The sequence below is a fragment of the Tribolium madens genome, unplaced genomic scaffold, assembly GCF_015345945.1.
Source record: "Tribolium madens isolate multiple individuals breed KSU strain unplaced genomic scaffold, Tmad_KSU_1.1 Scaffold_97;HRSCAF=244;Tcas5.2_LG3a, whole genome shotgun sequence".
Classification (NCBI taxonomy): domain Eukaryota; kingdom Metazoa; phylum Arthropoda; class Insecta; order Coleoptera; family Tenebrionidae; genus Tribolium; species Tribolium madens.
The window spans coordinates 1221845-1246808 of NW_025401069.1; the positions used below are offsets into that span (position 1 = coordinate 1221845).

The 24964-nt window shown below is 33.4% G+C and overlaps 2 protein-coding genes and 1 pseudogene across 2 annotated transcripts; 2 read left to right on the forward strand and 1 right to left on the reverse strand.

Moving 5' to 3' along the window:
- The first annotated feature begins 10318 nt into the window (after positions 1-10318).
- Positions 10319-11149, forward strand: LOC123014788 (annotated as a pseudogene).
- A 4303-nt stretch (positions 11150-15452) lies between these two features.
- On the reverse strand, positions 15453-16835 carry LOC123015021. Its single transcript, XM_044414432.1, has one exon. The coding sequence runs from the start codon at positions 16485-16487 to the stop codon at positions 15633-15635; it is 855 nt and encodes a 284-aa protein (XP_044270367.1). The 5' UTR covers positions 16488-16835; the 3' UTR covers positions 15453-15632.
- A 6462-nt stretch (positions 16836-23297) lies between these two features.
- Positions 23298-24921, forward strand: LOC123015018. The gene is made up of 2 exons (XM_044414430.1): positions 23298-23599; positions 23655-24921. Exon 2 carries the CDS (start codon positions 23655-23657, stop codon positions 24678-24680), a length of 1026 nt encoding a protein of 341 aa, XP_044270365.1. The 5' UTR covers positions 23298-23599; the 3' UTR covers positions 24681-24921.
- Positions 24922-24964: the final 43 nt, after the last annotated feature.

The following is a 24964-nucleotide window of genomic DNA, read 5'->3' on the forward strand; positions in this document are numbered from 1 at the left end:
AATATTTTCTTTTTTTCTGATTTTGAGTAATAAGGGTATCTAACTTATCTAATAACCTTTCTCGCTGCTCATTTTGTTGACATAAGATTCTTTCCAATCTGTCAAATTGCTCTCTTCGGTCGTTTTTATCTACCTCGTGTTGTTCTTTTAGTAACTTCAACATTTGGCTATTGATTGATGGGGGTTTAATATTCTTCTTCACAGAAAAACGATTGGTAACAATATTTGTTCCTCTCTCAGCATCCGTGGTACTTTCTAAGTCTTTATCAACATCTGGTGAAACCAGGCTATCCTGTAAGTTTTGGGGATCAACTTTATCCTTGTGCCCAAGAATTCCGTGCATTTCAGAAAAAAAAGGAGGTGGATCTCTCTTCTTCTCTCCAGTTTTTTGAACATGAGTAACATGTTTCAAATACTGCTTTTGCAGATTGGAAAACTTCTGACGTAATTTTTCAATAGCATCTTTGCCTTCACCCACACAATAACCACCCTGTTCCTTCATTTCTTGCGCTATTTTCCCCCATAGTTGACTTTTTAGATGCTTCTTGTCGTCAAAATATTTAGAATATTTCTGTCGCAACTGTAGAAATAAGTAAGTCGCTTCGTTATCGTGTTTAGTTGGTTTTTTTGTCAACCAAACATTTGTTGATGTTGACATGTTACTTGTGTTAGGACTAATTACCATTTAATAGACTATTTGCTTTTTCAAGGTCGACGAAGACAGTTACATCGGCCCCTTGGTAGTTAAGCATAATTTCCACCAGCTCCTCTTCTTTTTCGTCCATTTCAAACCACGTTTCTATTTTTAAGCACAAACAATAATTACAAACTTTTCAACTTTCAAAACAAAATAACCTCACTTTATTTGTGTAACCGCATCACTTACCTATCGGCTGACCAGGGTTACAGAATTGTGTGAAGCGGTTATAGAAATGACGTCTCAGCTTGATGTCACTACACCCTCCCCTTAATAACCACTTCACCGCAAAAACGTAGCGGTATCAATACTGTGTGTAACCGTTTTGATAAACAGTACAACGCGAACTCGCCAAAAATCAACTTATGTGGGACAAGGAGAGATGAGCGAGAGTACACTCAGTGGCACAATTTTTTGTATTTGTAAGAAAATGGATTTGTAGTTAAATTTTTACAGTAATATTTATTAATCAACCTCATAAATTTAAACAATTTATAAACTAAAATATGTTTGTGAACCTGAACTAACAATTTTTTGATTTTCTAATGGTTCAATGCCTTCGATATTTATATCGTCTTCTTCGCCCTGGGACTCCTCTTGTTGAAAATTCGTCACTGTCCTCTTCTCCAACATTTATTATTAATTCATCGACCACTACATCGATTGTTGGCTCTTTTGCTATAAAATCTTTCTCAATTTGTTTCACATGGTCACATATTTTTATCCATTTTTCTGTGGAATACACATTTGTAAAAAAAAGTGTCGCAGTGTTGAATAACGTCGGCTATTTTAAAAGAAACGTTATTTTTGGCAACATATTGTTTCATTTCTGCCCAAACCAATTCTATTGGGTTTAAATCCGGATGGTAGGGCGGTAAGCGTAATACGTCAAATTCTTTGGCTGCAAATAATTTGTCGATTTTAAATGTTGTGAAGTTGGGTTTATGTTGTTTTATGATTTTATACAAATCACTTTTCAAACTGTTTTCTGGGAAATAAATTCCCTTTTCACGTAACCATCTTTTCATAATATCTTTCGTCGCCGTAGAATTTGGAACTTTTAGTTCTTGTTTATTATGATACGGCGCGTTATCTATTACCAGTTCACTTTTTGGTGGAAGGTTTGGTAATAACTGGTTTTCCACCCATTTTTCAAAATTTTCAAAATTCATTTCTTTGTGATAGTCACCAGAACTTGAATCCGACTTCCATCTTGCATAAGAGCCAGGAACAAATTCACTTTCTCCTCCAGCATTCAATATTATTAGTCTTGGACCTTTGGAAATTGGTTTACAAAGCCCTTCATTTGAATTATCACTCCAACCTTTTTCATTTGTATGGGTGGAATGAATGTAAGTTTCATCCATGTAGAAAATTGGACGGTTTTCTTGTCTAAAACTTTGCACTCTTCGTAGAAATTCCACCCGCAAATGTCGAGTTTCTGGTTTTTCCACCAAAAGCGTCCGATTATTTTTGAATTTTCGCCACCGAAATCCTATTTTATGCACCTCTTTTCTGAGAGATTCTATGCTCCCTTGATAATTGATATCTTCTCGGAATTTCTGGTGTACCTGACGCAGAGTAGGTACCTGGTTGTTCAAAGAAATATTTGTAAGTAAACTAAACAGGTCAAATCCTAATGTTCCACGAAGTGGATTTCTAACTTACCCGTTTATTTGTGACATGAAAATTTACTATTGTCCTCCTCAAAACGGCAAGATCAAAATCGTCCAAGACAATATTAGACTTTCGATTGGGCCGTTTTTATTTGGGGTAGAAAACGTTGTTTCTTCATTATTTTCTATTTTTTGCTTTTCTTGCTTTATCCTCTTTATTGTTACACCAGTTGCCGCAACAACACGCTCCAATACCTATTAAAAATAATGCTTTATTCCAGGACCATTATCCAAATTAAGTTATCTATTACGTGAACTAAATTAAAATAATTAAGTATAAAAAAGTTTTGTACTATTTACCCTTGCAAGAGGAATTGTTGGTTCACCGTTAATGGCCTCTTGTTCCATAAAAGTTGTTATGGTACTAACAATCTCACGACTTTGGCTATGCAAAACCTTGTTTCTAACTTTACTACGAAAAGGCATACTGTTAATAAAAAAAACAAAAAACTATATGCAAGTGTTAGTAATTTGTTATCTGTATAACTAATTATTTATCTACTCCAATAATAAATAAACTACAAGCAAAAGTGTGTAAATGAACTAAATATATATTTATACTAAACACTAAATTTATTAAAAATAATAAATTAAATAATAATACACTAAATACTTAATATACCAACATTAAAGATAAATACCCACTACACTAATTTACTAACCCAAAATAATAATAAACTAAATACTTAATATACTAATATTAAAACTAAATACACACTACACTAATTTACTAACCCAAAATAAATTACAAACAAAACAAACACTAATACAACAAACTACTTTTCTTCGGACTGTACAAACGTTAGCACCGCGAGACCAAGTCGAGAAATGAGTTAAATCGGTAGTAGGGGAATTTGTCCACTGCGCATCGAGATCTCAGAGCTCAAGCTAGATTTGTTGGCCTGTACTGTAATAAATGGTACACCATCGTCGTCTATGTTACCATTAGCAACTGCTATTTCTTTTTCTTCTAGTCCAACTTTTTCTATCTCATCAACTAAGGTATCTTTCCAGAGCTACAACAAAGTATTACGTAAACACACAAGACAGGAATGAATTATTTTTTTACCTCTCCCTAATTCAAGCTCTATTTTTTCAAACATTTACCGACACATTGTAGGTACATTGTACGTTCATTACGCTTAACGGTTCATTAGAGTGAGAATAGGTACTGCCTGTGGAAAGTGTTCCCCATACAAAACCGTAATTGATTGTTGATTTTTTTTTCTGGATCTTCAGTATACCGAATATAGCTTCTAGGACACATTGTACAACCAAATACCAAAGCACTTGTTAAACCGCTTGCTCGGTTTACTTCTTGCTTTAAAAATAATTGCCCGCAAGTGCAGATTTTCGAATGTTCCACTTGTATTTTCGTGGACCACTTTAAGACATAAGCTAGATCAACTATTCGGTTACCTTGCAAAACAGGTTCTATAGGTAACTCCTTTTCTATGGAAATTTCATGTTTGTTAATTTTAAAAATATATACAGGCTGAATATAAAGTATGGAACCAAGCGGTTTTATTTTAAATCATTTGCCTCCAGAAAATAATTAATATAAATTAAAGTAATATAAAAAATGTGATCGTATTTTCAGAATGAAATTTTGTTTTGTTTTTGAGTTATGCGATATTTTTTTGTCAAAATTGCAATTTATGTGAAAAAAATTTTTTGAAAAAAATTAATATAAAGCAGATAGTTGTAATCCTTAGAGTATAGCTTTTATGAGAAAAATGATTTTATAGTGGGTTGCCATTTAACCCTTTGAAGCACAACTTATTTGACCTGTGAAAAAATTAAAAATTTTTGGACAATCTGAATGCTGGCATCGATTGGCGTACATATATACAAGAATAAATTGTAAAAGTTTTTTATTTTTTTGTTTATTATATGGTTTCATATGGTAACCACTGAACATGATGTGATGATAGATATTAAAAACTAAAAATAACAAAATTCAAATAACGTAACAGAAAATAATAACTCAAACTTTAAAATCGAAACAGTTTTAATCTTTGTTGTGGAATTTAACGAAACATTTTTTTTTGTCACTTAAACACAGACCCACTTTACACATATTACACTCCCATCGTGTTCTATGTGGTTTCTTGGCCGTACTGCATACTGCGCACCCTCTTGATGTACCGTGTACAGGCAGATGTTTGTCCTGGTCGCAGCGAAGTTCTTTCGGCACATAAATCTTGAATTTATTTGTTCCCACGTCTGCAGAAGATTCATTTGGACGGCCCATGTTTGCTCTTGCAGAATTCGCTCCGACAAGACCCGTAACGATAGCAAGTCTAAATGCTTTCAGTTTTAGATTGCTTTGAGATAACTGCGAGTAAATTATAAAAGAATTACAATCGAAGTATCTTAAAAATGCCAAAAAAGGCGATGCCACCATTTTCGACTTTTTCGGTCAATGGCATAGTAGCTTTTGAGCATATCTGCTTTGTCTACACAGCCCATACACCTTCGATATTCAGTAACAATTGTAGGACAAGGAATTGTGGTAATAGATCCATCTTTTTCGCGTTTGTCTACTGTTGTGGAACCTTCAGGGGAATGAATAGTAGACACCAATGTCACAGCACGCTTGTCTTTCTTTCCATTTCAGACAAGTTACCTGGTTTTTAGTAAACCAGTCCCATTGCCCTCTTTGCAACTCTTTGTCTGTCTGTAATAGTGGCAGATTGCGTCTATTTGATCTAATTGTTACACAACAATAAATTTTTTGTTTTCTTAGGGTTTCCACTAAGTTTGTAGTCGTAAAAAAATTGTTAAAGTATACATGGTAACCTTTTCCTTCTAATTTTCTTGTCATGTCTTTTACAACTCTTTCACCCAAGCCCAACTCAGCTTCATTGTTACTTTTACCAGTATATATTTGAGATCCACATACGTACCCATACAAATCTGCTCGAACCCAAATTTTAAAACCACGGTTAATGGGTTTTTTCGGCATGTATTGCTTGAATACTACGCGTCCTTTGTATTTGACCATTGTTTCATCAACAGCTTGTTCTTTAGTTGGTTTGTAAAATTTTTCGAACTTTTCCTGTAAATCATTGATCAGAGGTCGAATTTTGTATAACTTATCAAACCGAGGTTCTTCTTTTTTTTTCATAAGTGAATTATCGTTAAGATGTAAATTTGTCAAAATAAATCCGAATCGATTTACGGTCATGATTGAGGCTATATAAGAATCACGTAATTCGGGCTTCGATGACCAGCAATCTCTATAACTAGGATAACCTTTTATTCAGAGCAAAATATTAATGGCTAAAAAAATTTTCAATTCGGAAAGGTTAATTGGTGTAATTCTCTTGCCATTTTGCGTCGCATAAAGATTTGTCTGGAATGCTATATTTTTCAAAAGATCATCATCAAAGAAACGAGAAAAAAAAACGATTGGTTGCTCTAATCCAAAAAAATAATTTGCAACTGGTCCACTTTCTTCAGAAAACATTTCCAAATTTGGTGTAAAAGAGTGTTTCCTCCACGTACAACAAGTGGAAAGCGGAATCTCGTCCTCACTTGAAAATCCTGTTTCTACCTCGTCTTCATCAGAAACTTCTAAAAGTTCCTGCTCCGCATCGCCCTCTTCAAGCAAATCATTTTCAAAATCTGATTCTAAATCAGCATTTGATTCTCCATCAGATGGCAAAGCATCTATCAGTTGAAACGCTTGATCTGAAGCCAGTTCGTCTACGTTGATATTCATGTTGGAAATATTTCGGATTCGAAATGTTGCACAGTGGTATGAAACTGAAACCACAACAAAAAAGTAAGTTCAAACTATCAGAAAATGTTATTCGATCTAACTGATGGTCGACAAAACATTGAAAGATCATAAACAACTCAATTTTATATAAATACTTACTTGTTTTTTCCTGTAGGCCCAGATTTTTGACTTGAATTGGTCAGCTATAAATTTTAACACAACTATAATACAACTTTGTAATTTTAAAAGTAAAGAAACCTGTAAGCTACATAATAAATACAGCATCGGAGAGAGGGCGCTCTACAAAATGTTTTAGACGGAGTGGTTGCCGGCCAAAACCAGCGTGCAGCAAAGAAAAAATTTGTTAGTGTGTGGTTTCACAAAGGGTTAAAAAAAATTTTTTTTTTTGTAGAACTCAAAAACAAAAGGAAATTTCGAAAAATTTTATTCTTGTTAAATCATCACATTTTTATAGTACTTTATCACTCATCAATTAGTTTTTTCAAAAAATAAATAGTTTAAGCAAAAAACGTTTGGTTCCATACTTTTTATTCACCTGGTACATATATGGAAAATAAAGAATAATTTATTATTATATTAATGTACTCTTCATAGTCTTCAGAAGATATAAATGAAAATGAATTTACATATTCTTCGTCAAGAGTCATCAATTTTTCATTTGAAGAATTTGGAAGATCATTCATAGAAGAAACATCTTCATTTTCTTCCAAATTCATTTGGAAGTCGGAAGTTGGAAATACCGCCACATTTTCCATAAGCACTAAACAGAATTACCACAACTATGCACTTTACATGTCTTGATAATTGTTTTTTTACTTACCATTATGATCTACCGCCTCTTTTCTAGAGTTCTCCACTGTATTTTTACAAGAAAAAACAATGGAAGGCGTATTTTCACAATCTCTAACAAATTACACATCATATTAGTAATAGTAATATGCACTTTGTTTATAATTAATTTACTTACAAAGATGTTTTTTTGACACGTTTAGCTTTTTCGCGAGGAACTGCAGTATTTGATCGAGCGCTTCGTTTTTTTATTCGACTTGCGAATACTCTTGTTTTACCCATTCTGATTTAGAATTACTCAAAACAATATTAATTATCATTAATTACAAATGTTTAAATAAATAATAGACATACGTATTTTAACAACAAAAGACCAAAATTGTCCTGAAAAAGACAGATTTTTTTTTATATCACGAAACCAAGAAAACTTAAAAACACAACGAAGCCACTAAAGCAAAGAGTCAAGTCGAAATGAATCACAAAATCCTTTCCAAATTCGATGAAATGAAAAAAAGATAGCTCGTTCTGTCGGCATCTTTCAGACAAAGTGATATATTTACAAATATTGTGTATTTTTTAAAGTACCAGGTGAATAAAAAGTATGAAACCAAGCGTTTTTTTCGTAAACTAAGCACTTTACAAAAAAATAATTAGTGTAGCGTAAAGTTCAATTCAATCAAGAATAACATTTTTCGAAATTTCTTTTAGTTTTCGAGTTCTGGAATTTTTTTTTTTTTAAATGGCAACCCACCATGGTAATTTTTTAATTAAAGATTATGATCTAAAAATGACCTCTAATTAAACAGAATTGTTTTCTAGTCAGTGCTTTTTTTAATAAATTGTTAAAGTTGCGTTCCGAGCCCATCACGAAGATTTTCCGAACTTGAACGAGGGAGTCTTTTCATGACTTTGTTCGTTGGAGAGCCCGGTTTTTGGTGCAGGTGCTTTAGGGTAGTTCCGGATGGATCAAAAGATGTAAAAACAAATCATTTTTTTCTATTTTTAGTCCATTCGAAACCACCCCAAAGCACCTCCATAGAAATCATGATGAAAAGCATGAAACAACCACTTCGGTTAAGTTCGGAAAATCTTCGTGATGAGCTCGGAACGTAAGTTTAACAATTAATTAAAAAAAAGTACTGGCTAAAAAACAATTTTATTTAATTAGAGGTCATTTTTAGATCATAATCTTTAATTAAAAAAATTACCATGATGGGTTGCCATTTATTTTTTTTTTCTAGAACTCGAAAACTAAAAGAAATTTCGAAAAATGTTATTCTTGATAAATGGTCACATTTTAATTGTACTTTACGCTACACTAATTATTTTTTTCGTAAAGTGCTTAGTTTACGAAAAAAACGCTTCGTTCCATACTTTTTATTCACCTGGTATGTAGTTCTCCGTATTTGTATCACACCGCGACTGCAGTCTGTCTAAGCTATTTTGTAAGTTATAAAAGTCGTTGACGCAAGTTATAATTTTTTGCTAATTTTAAGTCGTCAGCAAATACAAATGCATTACAGTCTAATCAGCTAACTACATCATTATAAAATATAATAAATAGCAAAGAACCCAAGTTTGACCCTTGTCCAATACAGCTATCTACGCAATACATTGTGGATTTGAATCCACCAAATAAAACAGAATGTTGTCTTCCGGTTAAAAGCGTCTTAATAACAGAAATTAATTTGTTATGAAAATACAGTACATCTGATAATATACATTCAAATAGTTTGGCTATATTTGGCAAAAGAGCAATAGTTCTATAATTCTCAATATTTGACTTGTCACCAGACTTAAATATAGGAACAGTATGAGAAATTTTCCATATATGTGAAAACAGCGACAGACTGTTTATACAATCAACAATTAAGAACCCTAGTAGATTAGCTCCGCACACGTTATTTGGTTTACTTCTTTTAACAGCTTTAAGGATACAAAAAGGGCTTAAATTAAGATTACTATCACAGTTTGTTTTTATCTTCAATGATGAGCAGCAAAACTTATCACAGAAATCACAAGAATTTAATTGGTCACCACCAGTGTTGTTAAGTAATTAATTACAATTACTTTAAAAAAAGTAAGTAAATTACTTTTATTGTAATTGAAACTGTAATTAATTACTTTTCTTGGCGCAATACAATTACATTTCACAAAAATATATTTTTTAATATTTCAAATTTGTGGAAAGTTTCAATTTTATTCCATATTTGTACAATCTGTACCTTCCACAATCTGTCTTGATTATTGTCACCCCTAGCCGTAATGTCAACTAAATGCATATGAGTTCTTAGTTTATAAAAGCGGTTAAAATTCATATGATCTTTTATAATCGGAATACCAAGCGAAGAGTTCCAGTAAAGTTTTGCTCTTGGGAATTGTAAATTCCCCATTATAATATGGATACCAATCAACTTTTTTATTTCGGAAGTATTTGAAGGGAAAAAAAGGGGGGGGGGAATTTTTTGGAGTCGCATAAAGATTGGTCATTTCCGCCATTTGTTGAAATAGGCTGTCTGGTATATATTTCTAAAAAAAAATTATTGTGGGCGGTACGTCAAAAATTGGTTCTTCATTATTATTATTATTTGGGTCGTGCCAATTAATTGGTCTAGTTTGATATTTTACATTACTCAACCACTCAATTTTTTCTTTTTCCGTTATATTGAATTCTTCATAAAAAGCTTTTAGCTGTTCTTTTATTTCACTTTGCTCTTCGGTCAATATTTCTTCTTGATGTTCTTACGTCACCATTTCTTCTTGATGTTCTTCCGTCACTATTTCTCCTTGATGTTCTTCGGAATCGGGTTTTTCATTATTTTCCAAAATTTCATCTGCTTCTATATCTTCCTGCCGTTCCTCCATCAAAACTAAATTTTTAGCTTGCTCGAAGTCATCATCGTCATCTTGCTCATCAGATAACCCACCAATAATTGAGTCGTCGTCTTCAAGCAGACATGCCAGAAGTTGTTCCTCGGTGAGCCCTCGTCTGGCCATAGCTTTAAATAAACTGTACGAATTAACAATAATAATAAAACACTGTGTATTTTACATAATAAAATATTACGCAGTTATTTTTAATTAATTATACTCCGAAGTAAAATTGTCTATCGTCATGGACATACATGTTTAGACAAGTACATTATCGTCTATTTTTGAAGAATGCTATAAATTATAATAATTCTTTATAAATTATAAATTAAACTTACCTTTTATAATTGTGTGAATACTTTTACACCACTTTTATCAAGTAAATAAAAATCAATTTCCAACCATCTTTTTCAAACTTGGAAAATGGTTTTGCAAAGGTAGGAACCTGCTCTGATCAAAGTTTACCTATTTAAATTGAGATGGCGCTGCATGTTGCAACGGTCACGGCCTACTGTATCTATCTCCACTTCGTTAATAATGAAAAAATCTCCGTATCTTAACGCAATTGTTGAGCTTACAGAAAACATGGTATACACTAAAAAACAAATGAAAGAACTGGGGGAGGTTTTAAGGTTACCGTGCTTTCTTTTCGATTTAATGGATCCCGAAGTGAGCCATGAATTGAATTCTGTACAAATCTGTTTAATGAATTCTGAAACACAAACCACTGAAATACACACTTTTGAAGATATTGTTTTAATCAGTTTGTTTGAATCTATTAAGGAAGATTTTCGTTTGGAATTGGCATATCTTTGCAACAGGATTTCACTAGATGTTTTAACTAAATTTGTTTGTTTTTGTGCAAGTTACGGAACAGAAGTTATTTCCAGACGCTTTAATCTAGTTTATTATGAATTTGGTTTTTGCGAATTGTATCGATTCTTATTGCATTTTGACAAGATTGGATACAATTATTACTCCAATAAAAACTTGGGAAGGAATTTTATGGCCTTTTTAATCTACGATCTTAATTTAAGTATCAATATGCTTGAGAAATTACAGCAAGACGATCTTGACGAAAAGAGTTTCGCACGATTGTCGAAATTTTTTAATCTTGTCAAATTCAAAAATAAGTTTCCAGGATTGTTAAAACAGTTTAAACTAGGAGAATAATCAGCAGTGCCGTCTTTGGTCGAGCTGAGTCGAAACTCTACTCGCGAGTTTATCATCTCCAAGTTTAATGTGAAGAAAACTGTACAGTTTTTTACTGTTATTAATAATATTCCTATTCCCAATATTGTGAAACAAATTATCACTTATGAGAAAGAAATCTATACTTATATTTTGTTGTATGTTGTGACGTATTAATGTGAAATTCCATATTTGTACAAACTGTACTCTAATCGGTACCTCCTTGGACCCGACCACTTTCGAAAAAGAATTTCTAATCTATAAGCTTCTTATTCGAGGAAAAGTTAATGATATGGAAAGCAAGTAAACGCTTTAATGCTTTAAAACTTTCTAAATTTTGCATGACATCATTTTCATTCCTTATTCTGGTGCCTGTGTGACAACTTGTGAAGCAAACCAAAATGAACTTCCTAAAAATTTCCACTTGTTTTAAGTTTCTAGGAATAAAAACAAAATAATCGCAAAGTGTAACATATGTGTTGGTGCCAATTCCGGTTTAATCAGTGGGTCTCCAAAGCAACTCCAAATTTCCTAAGCCATGTAAAGGTATGTGCAGAATCCATTACTTATTTAGTTTAACATTTTAAGTATGTTTACTATTATTGGACAAGTTTTTACCATGAAAATTTGTCATACTGTCTTCAATGCCGGGTCCGGCAACTCTTACGCGCAGACTCAAAGTTGGGATTTCTATTAAATAAAGTTTATCGAACAAAAGTATCAAATACCCCTAGAACAGAATTTATAGTGATGGCAAATCCAAGGAATGGTGTCTTTCTTGGAGTCTCTCGTAAAAATCATTCAAATGGTCTCCAGTCCTGCTTATTTTGAATTTTTGAAGGCCCATGATAAACGAGAATGTCCAGAATTACTTTAATGTCTGCTGAATAGTTTCGTAATAACTTAAGCATGTGACATACATCAAATAATCCAAACACTTTCTTTAGTGTATCGGATAATTATTATTATTAATTATTAATAATTATTATGGTTCCAATTGTTGCAGTAATGTATTTTTCCATATTTATTTATCTCCCGCACAATTTACCCGATGCTTGGAATTTTCAAATGCCTATTAAGATTTAAGGCAATCAAAAAGCTGCAAAATTTTTATTTTTAGTTAATAACGGTCAAATACAGTGAAAATTGTCGACAATTTGGACTAATGCAGTATTTTCGCTGCAATTCCCGTATAATAATTTAAAGAAAAAACAATTTTTGAACATACAATTTTGTTAAATTGTATTATTTAAATTTTTCTGTGGAAATAGTCTGCCAAAGAACTCTTTGTGTAGCAAATTCGCGCCACGGTTGTCACCGTCGAAGCATCAAAATGGCGTCATCTTCTATCTGCTTTTATTTCCTGCGCCTAATCGTGCGCAAACAGCTTAAAGCCAGTATATTTATCTGGGAATGTAGTTTTCTCTCTTTGCCAGTGTTGCCAGACTTTTTTGCGATGGCACAACCACATTAAAAAAATGTCGCCCAAAAGTCGCATATTAAAATTCTTGACCATTTAATTACCAGTATTTTTAATTTTACATGAACACAGTAATACAAAAAAAAACACTTTCCTACTAAATACTTACTAAATATTTATTTATATTCATCTATCATCTCTACTACATATGATAAGTTGTTCCGCTCATCTTCATCTTTATCATAAATATTTCAATTAAAATTTAACATGTTCTGAGGGGGATGAAAAATTTTACAACATATCTCAACACTAGAAAAGTACGTAGTTTAGTAATAGTTTAAAAGCAGCCCAAAAAGAGCATTGCGACATTCACGTAAAAAATGTCGCAAAAAGATACAGAAAATGGCCCAAATTTCGACAAATTGCCCAATCTGGCAACACTGCTGTTTGCGGCGCAGTCGTCGACAGCATGCAGCATGTCGTCAGTTCTCAGTGTTCTCAACTTCTTAGTTCTGTAGTAGTCAGTACTAGAGGTGGAAGTCCGAATCTGTGGTGGTTTGACAAGTGAGACAAAAGGTGAATTCGTTTAAAGGGGAGACTTCTAATCTTGGTGTGTGTTTTCCTACCCAATACGAGGTAGAGATTTATGATAATTTCCATATCAACGGTAGGGTAAGTCGTTTAATGATTATTATTTAGTTACTTTCATTTAATTATTTCACATTGTTGATATCATAGATCAAAAAACCGTGTGAGTACTGAGTGTACTCAACGTGTTTTAAACGTAATATTTATACATAAAATTAATATTTTCTACAGAACTTACCTATTTTGATTTTAACATTATTCACAATTTTTATATCACAAACAGATTAAAATGAAATGACGGATTGAGACTACTTTTTTATGTTGTCAAAGATGGGAGCTATCAATGTGTTGTATATAATGTTTGTTATGGTTCACACTGTTTTTGTTTAAATAAATGTATGTACATACATAGCTTCTAATATTAGTCTCTTACTCCAAATTGATTCCTTGCACTGTGGTGTTCATTTAAATTTTTGCAGTGGTACTCGTATTTGTGTTGCATCACAATGCCCACAATCGATTTTATATATTATATTAGTTTATCAATTTATTAATTTTATCTTTAAGATTATGTAATTCACCTAGTGCTATTATTGTGAACTAGTAGTTTAATGTTATAATTGCTGCCAATAAATTGGGATAAATCTTGTTATCATAGGGATAAAAAGATATGTAGTTTACTCTAAAAGTGAACCAAACAGTCTTTTGTTTTCTGCTGAAGGGTTAGGGAGGAAAACAATAAAATCCTTATTAGGGAAAACTAGTGACGTAAAACCTGATGAGAAGCAGAATACTGAATCAGTGGTAACAAAAATGTAACGACTCAAATATTAAAATTTATTTTAAAAATGTTTAACAAATATTCGTTTCTATAAAATGAAATAATAGAAATACAGTCCATGTAATTAATATTCTTCGGATAAAGAACTAAAATGTTTATTAATTGCTCTTGTTACCATCACTGAGAGTTTCAACGTGGGAAAAACAATTCTTCCAACTGTTAGGTTTAGTCTGTTGATTCATTCCCACATTACCAAAACAACTTATTCACTGCGTTTCTTTCAGTGTTTGTCATAGTATTGTTTTGCCTGATTCCAAATTAACTATATTGAATTAAATTGACAGTGATAAACGCAAAACCTTGTGCCCTGCTGGTTGTCATCGATAAGATGCTATCTTTTTTATTAGCCCTGCAAGAAGCAACATTTTTTCTTCAATAGTGTCTCTTTAAACGTTATGTCATTTTCACGAAGCCATTCGATTATTTCCGCCTTTTTCCAACTTGCTGTCGATTACTTATTTTTTTTATCCTCGAATGGTAGGATGTCTTATCCAATATGATAAGTATCATATAAGAATTACTGTACAACAAGCCTAGCGGCTTTGTACAGTAATTCTTGAACCCATTTTCCAAACTAATCGTGGTCCATGATGTTGTGATAATCGTCGCTCTTGACAGTAGAAGTAAAAAAAAATCCTGCTAGCCCCATCGACAAAACCATTTGGTTTTCCTGCGTGAAGACCCCATATTATCGTTTTCTGCATGAAGTTCTTCTTGGATCCTTAAGAGGCGGCCGGAGCAAAATCTCTTATGGGAGTTCCAATGTAAATGTCTACCTCTGTATTTCAAAAACTACTAAAGATATTTTTATGAATTTGGTATCATGTGAAAGAGAATTTTTTTTTCTACATTTTGACTGTTTTAGAATTGCGATAGGTTATCTACAAATTGAAATATAGGTAGAGAAAGTTTGAATAAAAGTGCGCATTTTAAAAAAATACATTTTAAGACGTTTTTCCGAACTTTTAAAACAGTCAAAATGTAGATTGTTGTATATTATAAATATTTATAAATAACACCTCTACAGAGGTAGGACGATTTGGAATCGAAAATCGAGTGAGCACAAGATTATTTACAACCCCCACATAAAAACTAACCGCAAACAATTAGACCCAAATTTACAACCACACCCGCCGACAAGCTGATGACACAGATGTCTTGAATTTGTAAAAGAAAATTTTAGAGATTTTTATAATTGTTTTACAATCAATACCTTTCGCGTAAATGAAAATTATAATTTCACTACAATTGCAAGTTATATAAATGTTTTATAATTTATAATTCATAATTCTCATACATACAGACTACAGAATAATTATTCATTTCAAATAATTCATTTCAATAATTTTTGGTCTGTTTCTACTCTCAAAAAATGGAGTCAAAGTTGGAGAAATTTTACATGAGGGCACTACTTCCGGAAATAATTGATCCAAGAGCGTCCAGAAGTATGCCACTAAGGGAAATTCAATTGAATTAATTAATAAGAATTTTTACTAAATAAATAGTACATTACAAGCGAGGTGGTAAATATGGCATTACCCCGAGTGCTTATGTATACGATCGCGAGGCGCTAGCCTCGAGATCGGATAAAGCACAAGGGGTAATGATATTACCACCGAGGTTTGTATACTTCTCGTCACGATATTTGAACTGTCGTAAATCTTGAGTCGGGTACCCGAATTACTCTTAACAATAAGACATTAGGGTGGTTGTAAATAACAATATCAGTGAGGATAGAATGCGGCAGCACGTCAGAATGGTCCGGACTTAAAAAAATTTGTTAGTATGTAGGTAATTTAAAAAGTTTTATTTCATTCTTTGGTAATGCGGTCAATTCCTTTTTTGATCAGGTCAGTGGTTCCTGTACCAAATGTGGGCACGTTATTATTTCGCCTTAAAAACGATTTCAATTGACTCCAAGCCATTTCGATGGGGTTGAAGATGCAGTGGTAGGGAGGAAGTCGCAAAACTGTGTGACCCGCCTCTTCAGCGACTTTGTCCACCTTAAATTGTTTTTCATAAGTTCGTGACCGCAACACTTCGAGTAATTCTTTTTTAGTGTAACTTGGATGATAATATAAATCCATTTGTTCTAAAAATTTTTGAATTTCTTCTTTGTTTGACGATGAATTTGGAACTTTGTCGTACTGTTCAGAATGATATGACGCATTATCCATTACGATAACACTGTTGGRAGGAAGATTTGGACACAAAGTTTCCGCAAACCACTGTTCGAAAACTTGACCACTCATTTCTTCATGGTAATCRACCCGTGCATCTTTTAGATTTTTAGCAGCCAAGAATAAAACATTGTCCACAAATCCATCAGTCGACCCTGTGTGTAATATTATGACCCTCTTGCCCTTACTTGAAGGATTTTTTAACGTACATTTTGGAGATTTGTCACTCCAACCTTTTTTAGCTGTATCATGGGTATCAAACCATGTTTCGTCTAAATAAAAAATTCGACRATTTTTTTCACGGAAATTTTGAATGTCCTTCAAATACTTCCGGCGCCATTTTTTTATACGATCACTCTCCATTAAAACATTTTGTTTGTTAATTTTCGTGAAAACAAAGCCCATTTTTTTTATGAACCTTCGGAGCGTCGCTTCTGAACAATTCACCACTTCATTTTCTACTAACTTGCAATGTATCATTCGCATTGTTGGAGAAATTTTTTCATCAAAAAAATCATAAATCGTTTTTCTGATCAAATGAGCATGTGTCGTCTCATTTAGACGTAGAGATACTCCCTTGTCCTTCCGAATTTTTCTTTCTTCAATACCATGCGTCACAATACGAAATACGGTGCTGTAGGAACTGTTCGTGAGAGTTGCTGCCTTCTTAATTAAATTAGTCACTGCATTTTCTTTTTCATCTTTTTGCAAATTTTGGAAAACTTGTAGAACAATTTGTTTTTCACCCGTAGTCAAAAATTTATGATTATTTTTGTTCGATGAAGACGGTTCATCTTGAACATCGTTGTGGTCCTCAATTTCTTGATTATTTTCATTTTCATCTTTACCTATGCCAATTAGAGAACACAAAATAAATTAATTTATAATCACAACGAACAAAACTAAATATCGAGACAAACGCGCTGGAGAGCAAAGCCAAAAGTGTCTGAGAAAATGTCAATTTTTTCTTTAAATACCTACGTATGGATTCGTCATCAGTTTACCTCCCTTTACCACCGATAAGAGGACAAAAATAACTCAGTACCAACCTTGTTAATGTTCAAAATAAGGGTTTATTATTATCGTATAATCAAACAAATAAATGTATCATCGGAGTCCACTCTGAAAAACAACAATATAGTCAACAACATAATTATGCATCATTCTTTATTGTTCTTATTGTAGGTACATTTTCTTAAAATACAACATATTGTTTCTTTTTATAATTTTGTAAAATCTTTTATTTAACATAACATTCAAAACTATTGCAAATTGAAAAATTATTGAAGTCCGGACCATTCTGATCTGGTGTCCCAGATGGTGTTTACTGTTGGATTATTTACAACAACCCAAATGTCTCTATTGTTAAGAGTAATTCGGGTACCCGACTTAAGATTTACGACAGTTCAAATATCGTGACGAGAAGTATAAATAACAATATCAGTGAGGATGGAAGCAGCACGTCAGAATGGTCCGGACTTAAAAAAAAATGTTAGGATGTAGGTAATTTAAAAAGTTTTATTTTATTATTTTATTGATATTTATTTAATAAATTATAATAATATGCAATAGAGAAATAAAAAACAGCATCAACATAAAATTTTATTTTTATAATTAATAAATTTTTAATCAGTTTTCGTTATCGCTACTATCACCATTAATTTATATTATAAGTTCATTAACAATTTTTTTTTCTATAAACCTCTTCAATTTCTTTAAGATGCTTGATATAATTAGTCCAGTTTTCTTTGGTAATGCGCTCAATTCCTTTTTAGATCAGGTCAGTGGTTACTGTACCAAATGTGGGCACGTTCTTATTTCGCCTTAAAAACGATTTCAATTGACTCCAAGCCAATTAGATGGGGTTAAAGATGCAGTGGTAGGGAGGAAGCCGCAAAACTGTGTGACCCGCCTCTTTATCGACTTTGTCCACCTTAAATTGTTTTTCATAAGTACGTGTCCTCAACACTTCGAGTAATTCTTTTTTAGTGCAACTTGGATGATATTCCATTTGTTCTAAAAAATTTTGAATTTGTCTTTGTTTGTCGATAAATTTGGAACTTTATCGTACTGTTCAGATTGATATGACACATTATCCATTACAATAACACTGTTGAGAGGAAGATTTGGACACAAAGTTTCCACAAACCACTGGTCGAAAACTTGACCACTCATTTCTTCATGGTAATCAACCCTTGCATCTTTTAGATTTTTAGCAGCTAAAAATAAAACATTGTGCACAAATTCATCAGTCGACTCTGCGTGTAATATTATGACTCTTTTGCCCTACTTGAAGGATTTTTCAACGTACATTTTGGAGATTTGTCACTCCAACCTTTTTTAGCTGTATCATGGGTATCAAACCATGTTTCGTCTGATAATAATGTCCTCCAAATACTTACGGCGTCATTTTTTTTACGCTCACTCTCCATTAAAACATTTTGTTTGTTAATTTTCATGAAAACAAAGCCCATTTTTTTAATGAACCTTCGGAGCGTCGCTTCAGAACAATTCACCATTTCATTTTCTACTAACTTGCAATGTACCATTCGCATTGTTGGATTTACCTATGCCAATTAGACAACACAAAATAACTTAATTTATAATCACAACGAACACTTTCATCAATGTTTCTTCGTTCTCATTTTTTTCATCACTGCCACTCACGTTCGGATCTTCTTTACGCTTTAAAATGTGTCGAATAGTTCTTTCCGAAACACCAATGGCAAGAGTAGTTCTTTTTTTTACAGCAAGCAGTAGTTCCACGGCACCACCATTTTGCTTTTTTTTTTTTTTTCAAAGTACTTTATAAGACTCGGTATTATTTGATAAGTTTTTCTTGAAATCGTTTTTGTTGATTTTGAGGCATTTTGCATACTATGCGAGAATAATCACCACACAAACTCATTCAATGAACAAACCACGAAAGACAATGCATAATCTTAACTTCCATCTTTTATATTCAGGGTTTTTTTCACTTTGAGAGAAGGCTAGATCGTCTAAGAAGTTTTTGACAATCAGCATTTTAGGTAAAGAAACAGGAAATGTTTTAAACCTTTTTTCTAGCGTTTCTACGTGGTTTACTATAATTTGAATAATTGATTCTATAAAATTGTATGTAGTTCGGCACACCTCTTTGTTAATAACTTCTGAAAATATATCTGTTTCGGCATCTTTTTTAAATTTCCTTTTTTTTAATATGTTTTTGCCCCATTGACTTGCACTTTATTTATAATATAGTCGTCGTTTCATTAGTAAAGGACTCTTTGCGCTATTTGGACAGCAGGGGCTATTTTATTTCACCCATACCCGCCGACAGCCGCCGGTGGGGATATTCCCCTATCTTCTAACTGGGGGGGACGCGCCCGATGGGAGTTAAGCTTCTCTACACGGCTTTTTCCACCTTTTATTTATAGCTGATTTAAAACTGTAAATCTCGAATGGTGATGAAAGACTTTCAGCTAAGCATAAACATGAAGGTAGATTTTTTTCAAGCTTTGGTTTCTGAGAAAAAACAACTGACAATTTTCCGTATCATGTAGGAACCTTAGCTCTTGTTGTCGGATTTAATTTATTGTTGACTTTGCTAGTTTATCACTCACCGCAAGAATTTTGTCTATCATGAAATGTTTAGTCGCTGTCTTGTGTATAACTATTTTTTATACAATTCTGCTCCTTGGCCTCATAAAAATTCCTCTTTCAGTGAGCCATCTCTGCAACTTATATAACTTGGAAATTATAACGAATTTTTAAAAATAATGTTTTTTTATTCGAACCGACAGAGATTCGGTATTACAATGTTGCATCTTCTAATACATTACTTCCATTTATATACAAATTTTTTGTACTTTTACTGATAACAGTGATAACTAATTATTTGTATTTATATTTACGTTCCCTTTGAACTCTAACACAACTTCCAAGACGAGTTGGGGCTTGGCTCCACTGGTACATTATGATATGAGGCATTATCTAGGACTAAAACAGACTTTCTTGTTAAAACTCTGTGCACCTCCAGCGTGTAAAATAATTAATAGTTGTCTTTTTGATACTGGTGCATTTGAAACATGATTTGTACCATGATCTCAAGCCAATGGTACAGTGTAAGAACTGTTAAGGTTGGTTTCATCACAGTAAATAATGTCTCTACCTTCTTCTGGTGACAAGCATATACTTCATTTTGCTGTTCGCATAAGCTAATACAAAATCGTCGTCTTCTAGTATATCGTGTTTGTCTCCAATTAAAAAAAAAAAATTGTTGTCATTTGCATTCCACTCTGCCACATTAATTTGAACTGATATGGACTCCGCTTTATTTCGTTTGCCAGTGAGATTATTTTTTCGGCCAAATATTGAATGTTTTTGAAACTTAGTCTGCTTTTTGCATATCTGCTCTTTTTGAAATGGTATTACAAGATACTCCCAGCCGAATTTGTTCAACAATGTCGTTTTTTTTCAGTTTCCGTTAAGGGTTGGCAACGCCTGCCTGTATATAGCCCTCCCAAAAGAGGAAGTCCTCCACATCTGGCAACTTCCTCTAATCTTAATTAATTGGGTGATTATTTCCTCATTACTCAAATTCCGATTCGTCGATCTATGTGACTTTTCCATATAAATTTCATCAATTGTCTTGATCTCCTGTTCGGTGGAGCAGCCCACTGGTATTCGACATCAGTAACGGCAATGTTATGATGCCCATGTATACACAGTACCATCATGTGATGGCATAGCTATTGCACGAACATGAAGCATCCGTAATCTGGCCCTCCTCATCTAAGTTGTAAAATAGTTATGATGTTGTATGTGTAATTTTTTTCATTAATATATTGTATTACTACAACGTTATACGCCAGATCTCGCATGCTGGCATGAATTTCGCTCATTAAAACACCCATTGCTGCGTTGAACATAAACGTCTTTACTAGGTTTGACTCAACTGCTATAAGCCCTTTTTCATCGGCATTTCAAAAAAAAAATGCGTTTGCGCTTAACTTTAGGACGTGCTTGCTTTGCGCCACTATTACGAAAATCTGAAACCACATGCATTGTTAACCTAACCTCACTTTCTTTACTTTGGATTTTATTACAGAAAATTCGATAATATGTAAACACGTTTAGTTTTAATCACCAATACGTACCTATATAAATAATAATAGTAATATCAGAAATCTTCTACTAGACATTGGTGCGCGAAAACATTCCGGTGCTGTACCATCCACAATTCTATAACATTCACATGGTGGCTTTTCTTTACCACAGCCAGATAAAGCATACCTATAAGGGCTCTTATTTCACTGAAGGATCTGTCGCAACAATCCCTGATCGCGGGACTACTCCGGAGAACATTTGGGTTAGCACTGCCCTGGGATAATGAATGCCGAATGCTTACTCAAATCATCTCTATTAATGTAAACTTTCCCAACACCCATATGCATCAATGCTACGACAAACTGAGGAACTGCTCCAGCAAGTCTAGCTAGGGTTATAGTCTTAGCATCAGCTATCTTAGGGTGTTTACTTTTGTAATCTATACCATATGTATCAAATTTGAGAGTGAGTATCTCAACCCATTGAACTTGAGACTTTGCAATTATTTTGCTGTCAACAGTTCCCCGCATAACAAATAGCAACACTAATAAGGATAAATCTAGAATTAAATCCCCCTTGTGTGGGATGGTCAAAATGGTTTTGTCAGAGTCATCTTTAATGTCCGTTGACCCTGTGTTATTTGCTGCAGCTCTACATTTTTTCTCAAATTCCGTCAAGATAACTAGAGGGTTAAACCCTGAGTACTCTATGGTTTTTGCCACTTCTTTTAAATTGGTTTTAAGACTGGATATAGTTAGAGTTTCAAAAGCTGCCTTTGCAATTTCATGACTTTGTGCATCAAATTTCTTCACAAAATCATTTTCTAACCTATCAAAATCGCTCCCAAGTACAGACCTCAAATCAATCCAATTTGTCCTCTTTGTCGGATCCATTTTATTTTTTATTTTTATTTCACTTTTACTTCACTGTTGATTCTCTCCGTCTTTGTGATTGACTCTAAATGTCAATCTCAGCAATAGAAAAAGATTAGGATCCTCTTAAAAAAGTTTTTTAACCTTATTCAAGTCTAAGTTAGCCGCTGATCAGAAGTGCTGAGGAGGAAATAACTATCTGTTCTTAATGAACGAACAGTGATTTAATACAGCTGTTTTGATTGTTACTAGTGTCTCCTCGGTTTGCTCCGAGCATAATAGGCTTCGGCCTCTGCTTATTATAATAATAACTGTCAATGTTTCTAATTCGTAACTGTGGTACACTTTGTTCGGTTGATGTGGTTACACGACTAAAATATGCCACCAGGTTTTGTGATGTATTACAAAGTAATTCCGCCGACACTTGCATCTGGGTGAACTTGAATTTCAAGTGATGGATTATACGTAATAAGTTTTGGTTTGTTAACTTGTTTTGTATTTTCTTTGAAGGGCCAAATAATACACTTCAACTTATACAAGGTTAACAACTTTATTGAGATGTATTACATTGAATAAAATAAAATAAAAATATGCATATAAAAGTCACATCCACACTGTCACGCACACTCCTGTCAGGTCCAGTATCCACGAGAATACCATGTGGCTAAAGAACACTACTTTGGCCCTGGTAGAGGCCGCGGTTGTGTGGTGTCCATCAGGTCTACCTGAAAGGAAAATCTTTCTCATAGGTAGGAGGACACTGCCGTCTTCGCGAGGATTTGGGTTACGTTGAGGACGTTGCTGAACTAGAGGGTTGGATAGATTTGCAGGTCAAGGTTAAGAAAATTTTCGTCTCTAATATGCGAAATTTTAGAATAGTGCATTTTTTATTTCGGCCCAACTTTGGGTGTTTATTAATAGAGCTTCTTCAGCTTTTCGCAAATTTTTGTTGCACGGTTTACTAAATCATTTTGTGGATTGGCAGGCAAGGTTCTGCGAATCCCAATAAGTACTCCCCTAATAAATTAATGTGTTAATACTAAATTTATTTCCTATCAAAAGTGCGAACAAATGGGAAAATTTTGTATCAAGAATAGGCGCTGCTATTATTAGTAGTTATATGCGGGCAATTAGTGCTAATGAGGTCATTAGCTAATGACCGCTACAATTTTCTCTTAATGACCGCTACACTTTCGCCGCTACAATTTTAATGACCGCAGCAGCTTTCCCTTAATTGATTGATTAATTAATTAATTTTTATTTAAAGATAAATGAAACAACAAAAAATAATAATATAAAATTTATTAATAAAGTATAAATTCAATATAAATCCTATCATCGGGGGCCATTACAATTCGTCTAGTGGGGTAATACCGCATTTCCAAGGGACACTGAAATGTGCGAAGGAATGTTATGGGCGACAAAGGTAATTAATAATGAGGTCACTACCTAATGACCGCTACAACTTTCTCTTAATGACCGCTACAATTTTACCTCTTAATGACCGCTACACTTTGTCCGCTACAATTTTACTATATGTCATACAGTATATAAGACTAAAGAAAATTCAAGAAAATATTCAGTGTTGATTTCGTGTTTGTTCTTGAAGAAGACGTCTTGGTGTATTGTGAAAATAAGGTAAGCTTTTAAACAATATTTTAAATATTTACTAAGTTTTGTGAACTGATGTTAGATGCCTGGAAAGCGTGWACCTTCTACACCTTTGAAAAAATCCTCTCCGAAGYGTTTTAAAACACCGAGTGATGGTGGATGTGTAGAAGAAGAAGAAATTAGTGCTTCGCAAGTTACATCTGTTTCGAAGTCGTCTTTGTCAATATTTCCAGCTGCCTTACCCCAACCATCGCAGCCCATAGAATTAGCGAGAATATCTAAAATGGACCTTAAGCAAACTGAACCCCCCAGGTCACCTGAGCCTATCCACACTGAAGAAGACATCATAACTCCAGCTGAATGGTCGGATCCTGTGTTGGAGCGAACATTGGTCGAAATGGCCGACAACATCGAAAAAAATGAAGCTGAAGGAGCTGAGAGAACGGCTCGGATGGTAATCAACGAGAAGTTTCGTTTAATCCATGAAGTGGTATATCCTATTACTAAGTCTGGTAGTAAGCTTTTATCTATTGGGGTAAAACCGCTCCATGATTATGTACCGTTGTTGAAAATTCACAATCCGGAGCTAACATCGGCGATAAGTTTTTCTATTGAAACCTTTGAAGACTTTTTAAAAGAAATGAGCAAGATCTTTGAATCAAGAGAGGAGGAAGAAGTAGAAGGAATTAGTGTTCCAGAAGGTCAGATGTTGTGTATGCTAAGTGGCTACGTCGTGGTGGTTTGTAGATATAATACTCTTCAATTTATACCTAGTCAACCGAGTATGTACAAGGGTATTTATTTATCACTGAATACTATTAAAACTCTCGTAAATATGGGTGAGCATTTATTGAATCTGCTTCATTCAAGGAGAATTCAATATAAGTTCTATCCATGTTACGACAGTTTTATAAATAATGTTGCACTTGATGTTATGGAGAACGGTTGTAAGAATTTATGTCAAAAATTGTTTGATATTATTAAGAATCGGTATGAACAAAATGCAACATTGTATGAGATAGTTTTGAAACTGCCTGTGAATGTAAAAACAGCTGTCGAAGGTAGAGTAAAGTATTATAGAGAAAATAATGATTATAACTGTCTGTGATAATAATAGTAATAAATGATTAAATAAAATGTATATTGTGTTTTCTTTAATAGTCCAATGCGTAGCAAAAGTTATCATTTTGTTTTGGTGTTGTGAAATAGAATGGACTTCAAATCTCGGTTTATTGCTATTATAGCAGGTCCAACTGCTTGTGGAAAAACGCGCTTTATTATTATGCGATTTTAAACCATTTGAATTCTATCTGCGATACGAAATTTGAGCGAGTGTTGTTGTATCAAAATAATGCCATCGATAGTAACCTACAAATAATTGAGCTTCGTCAA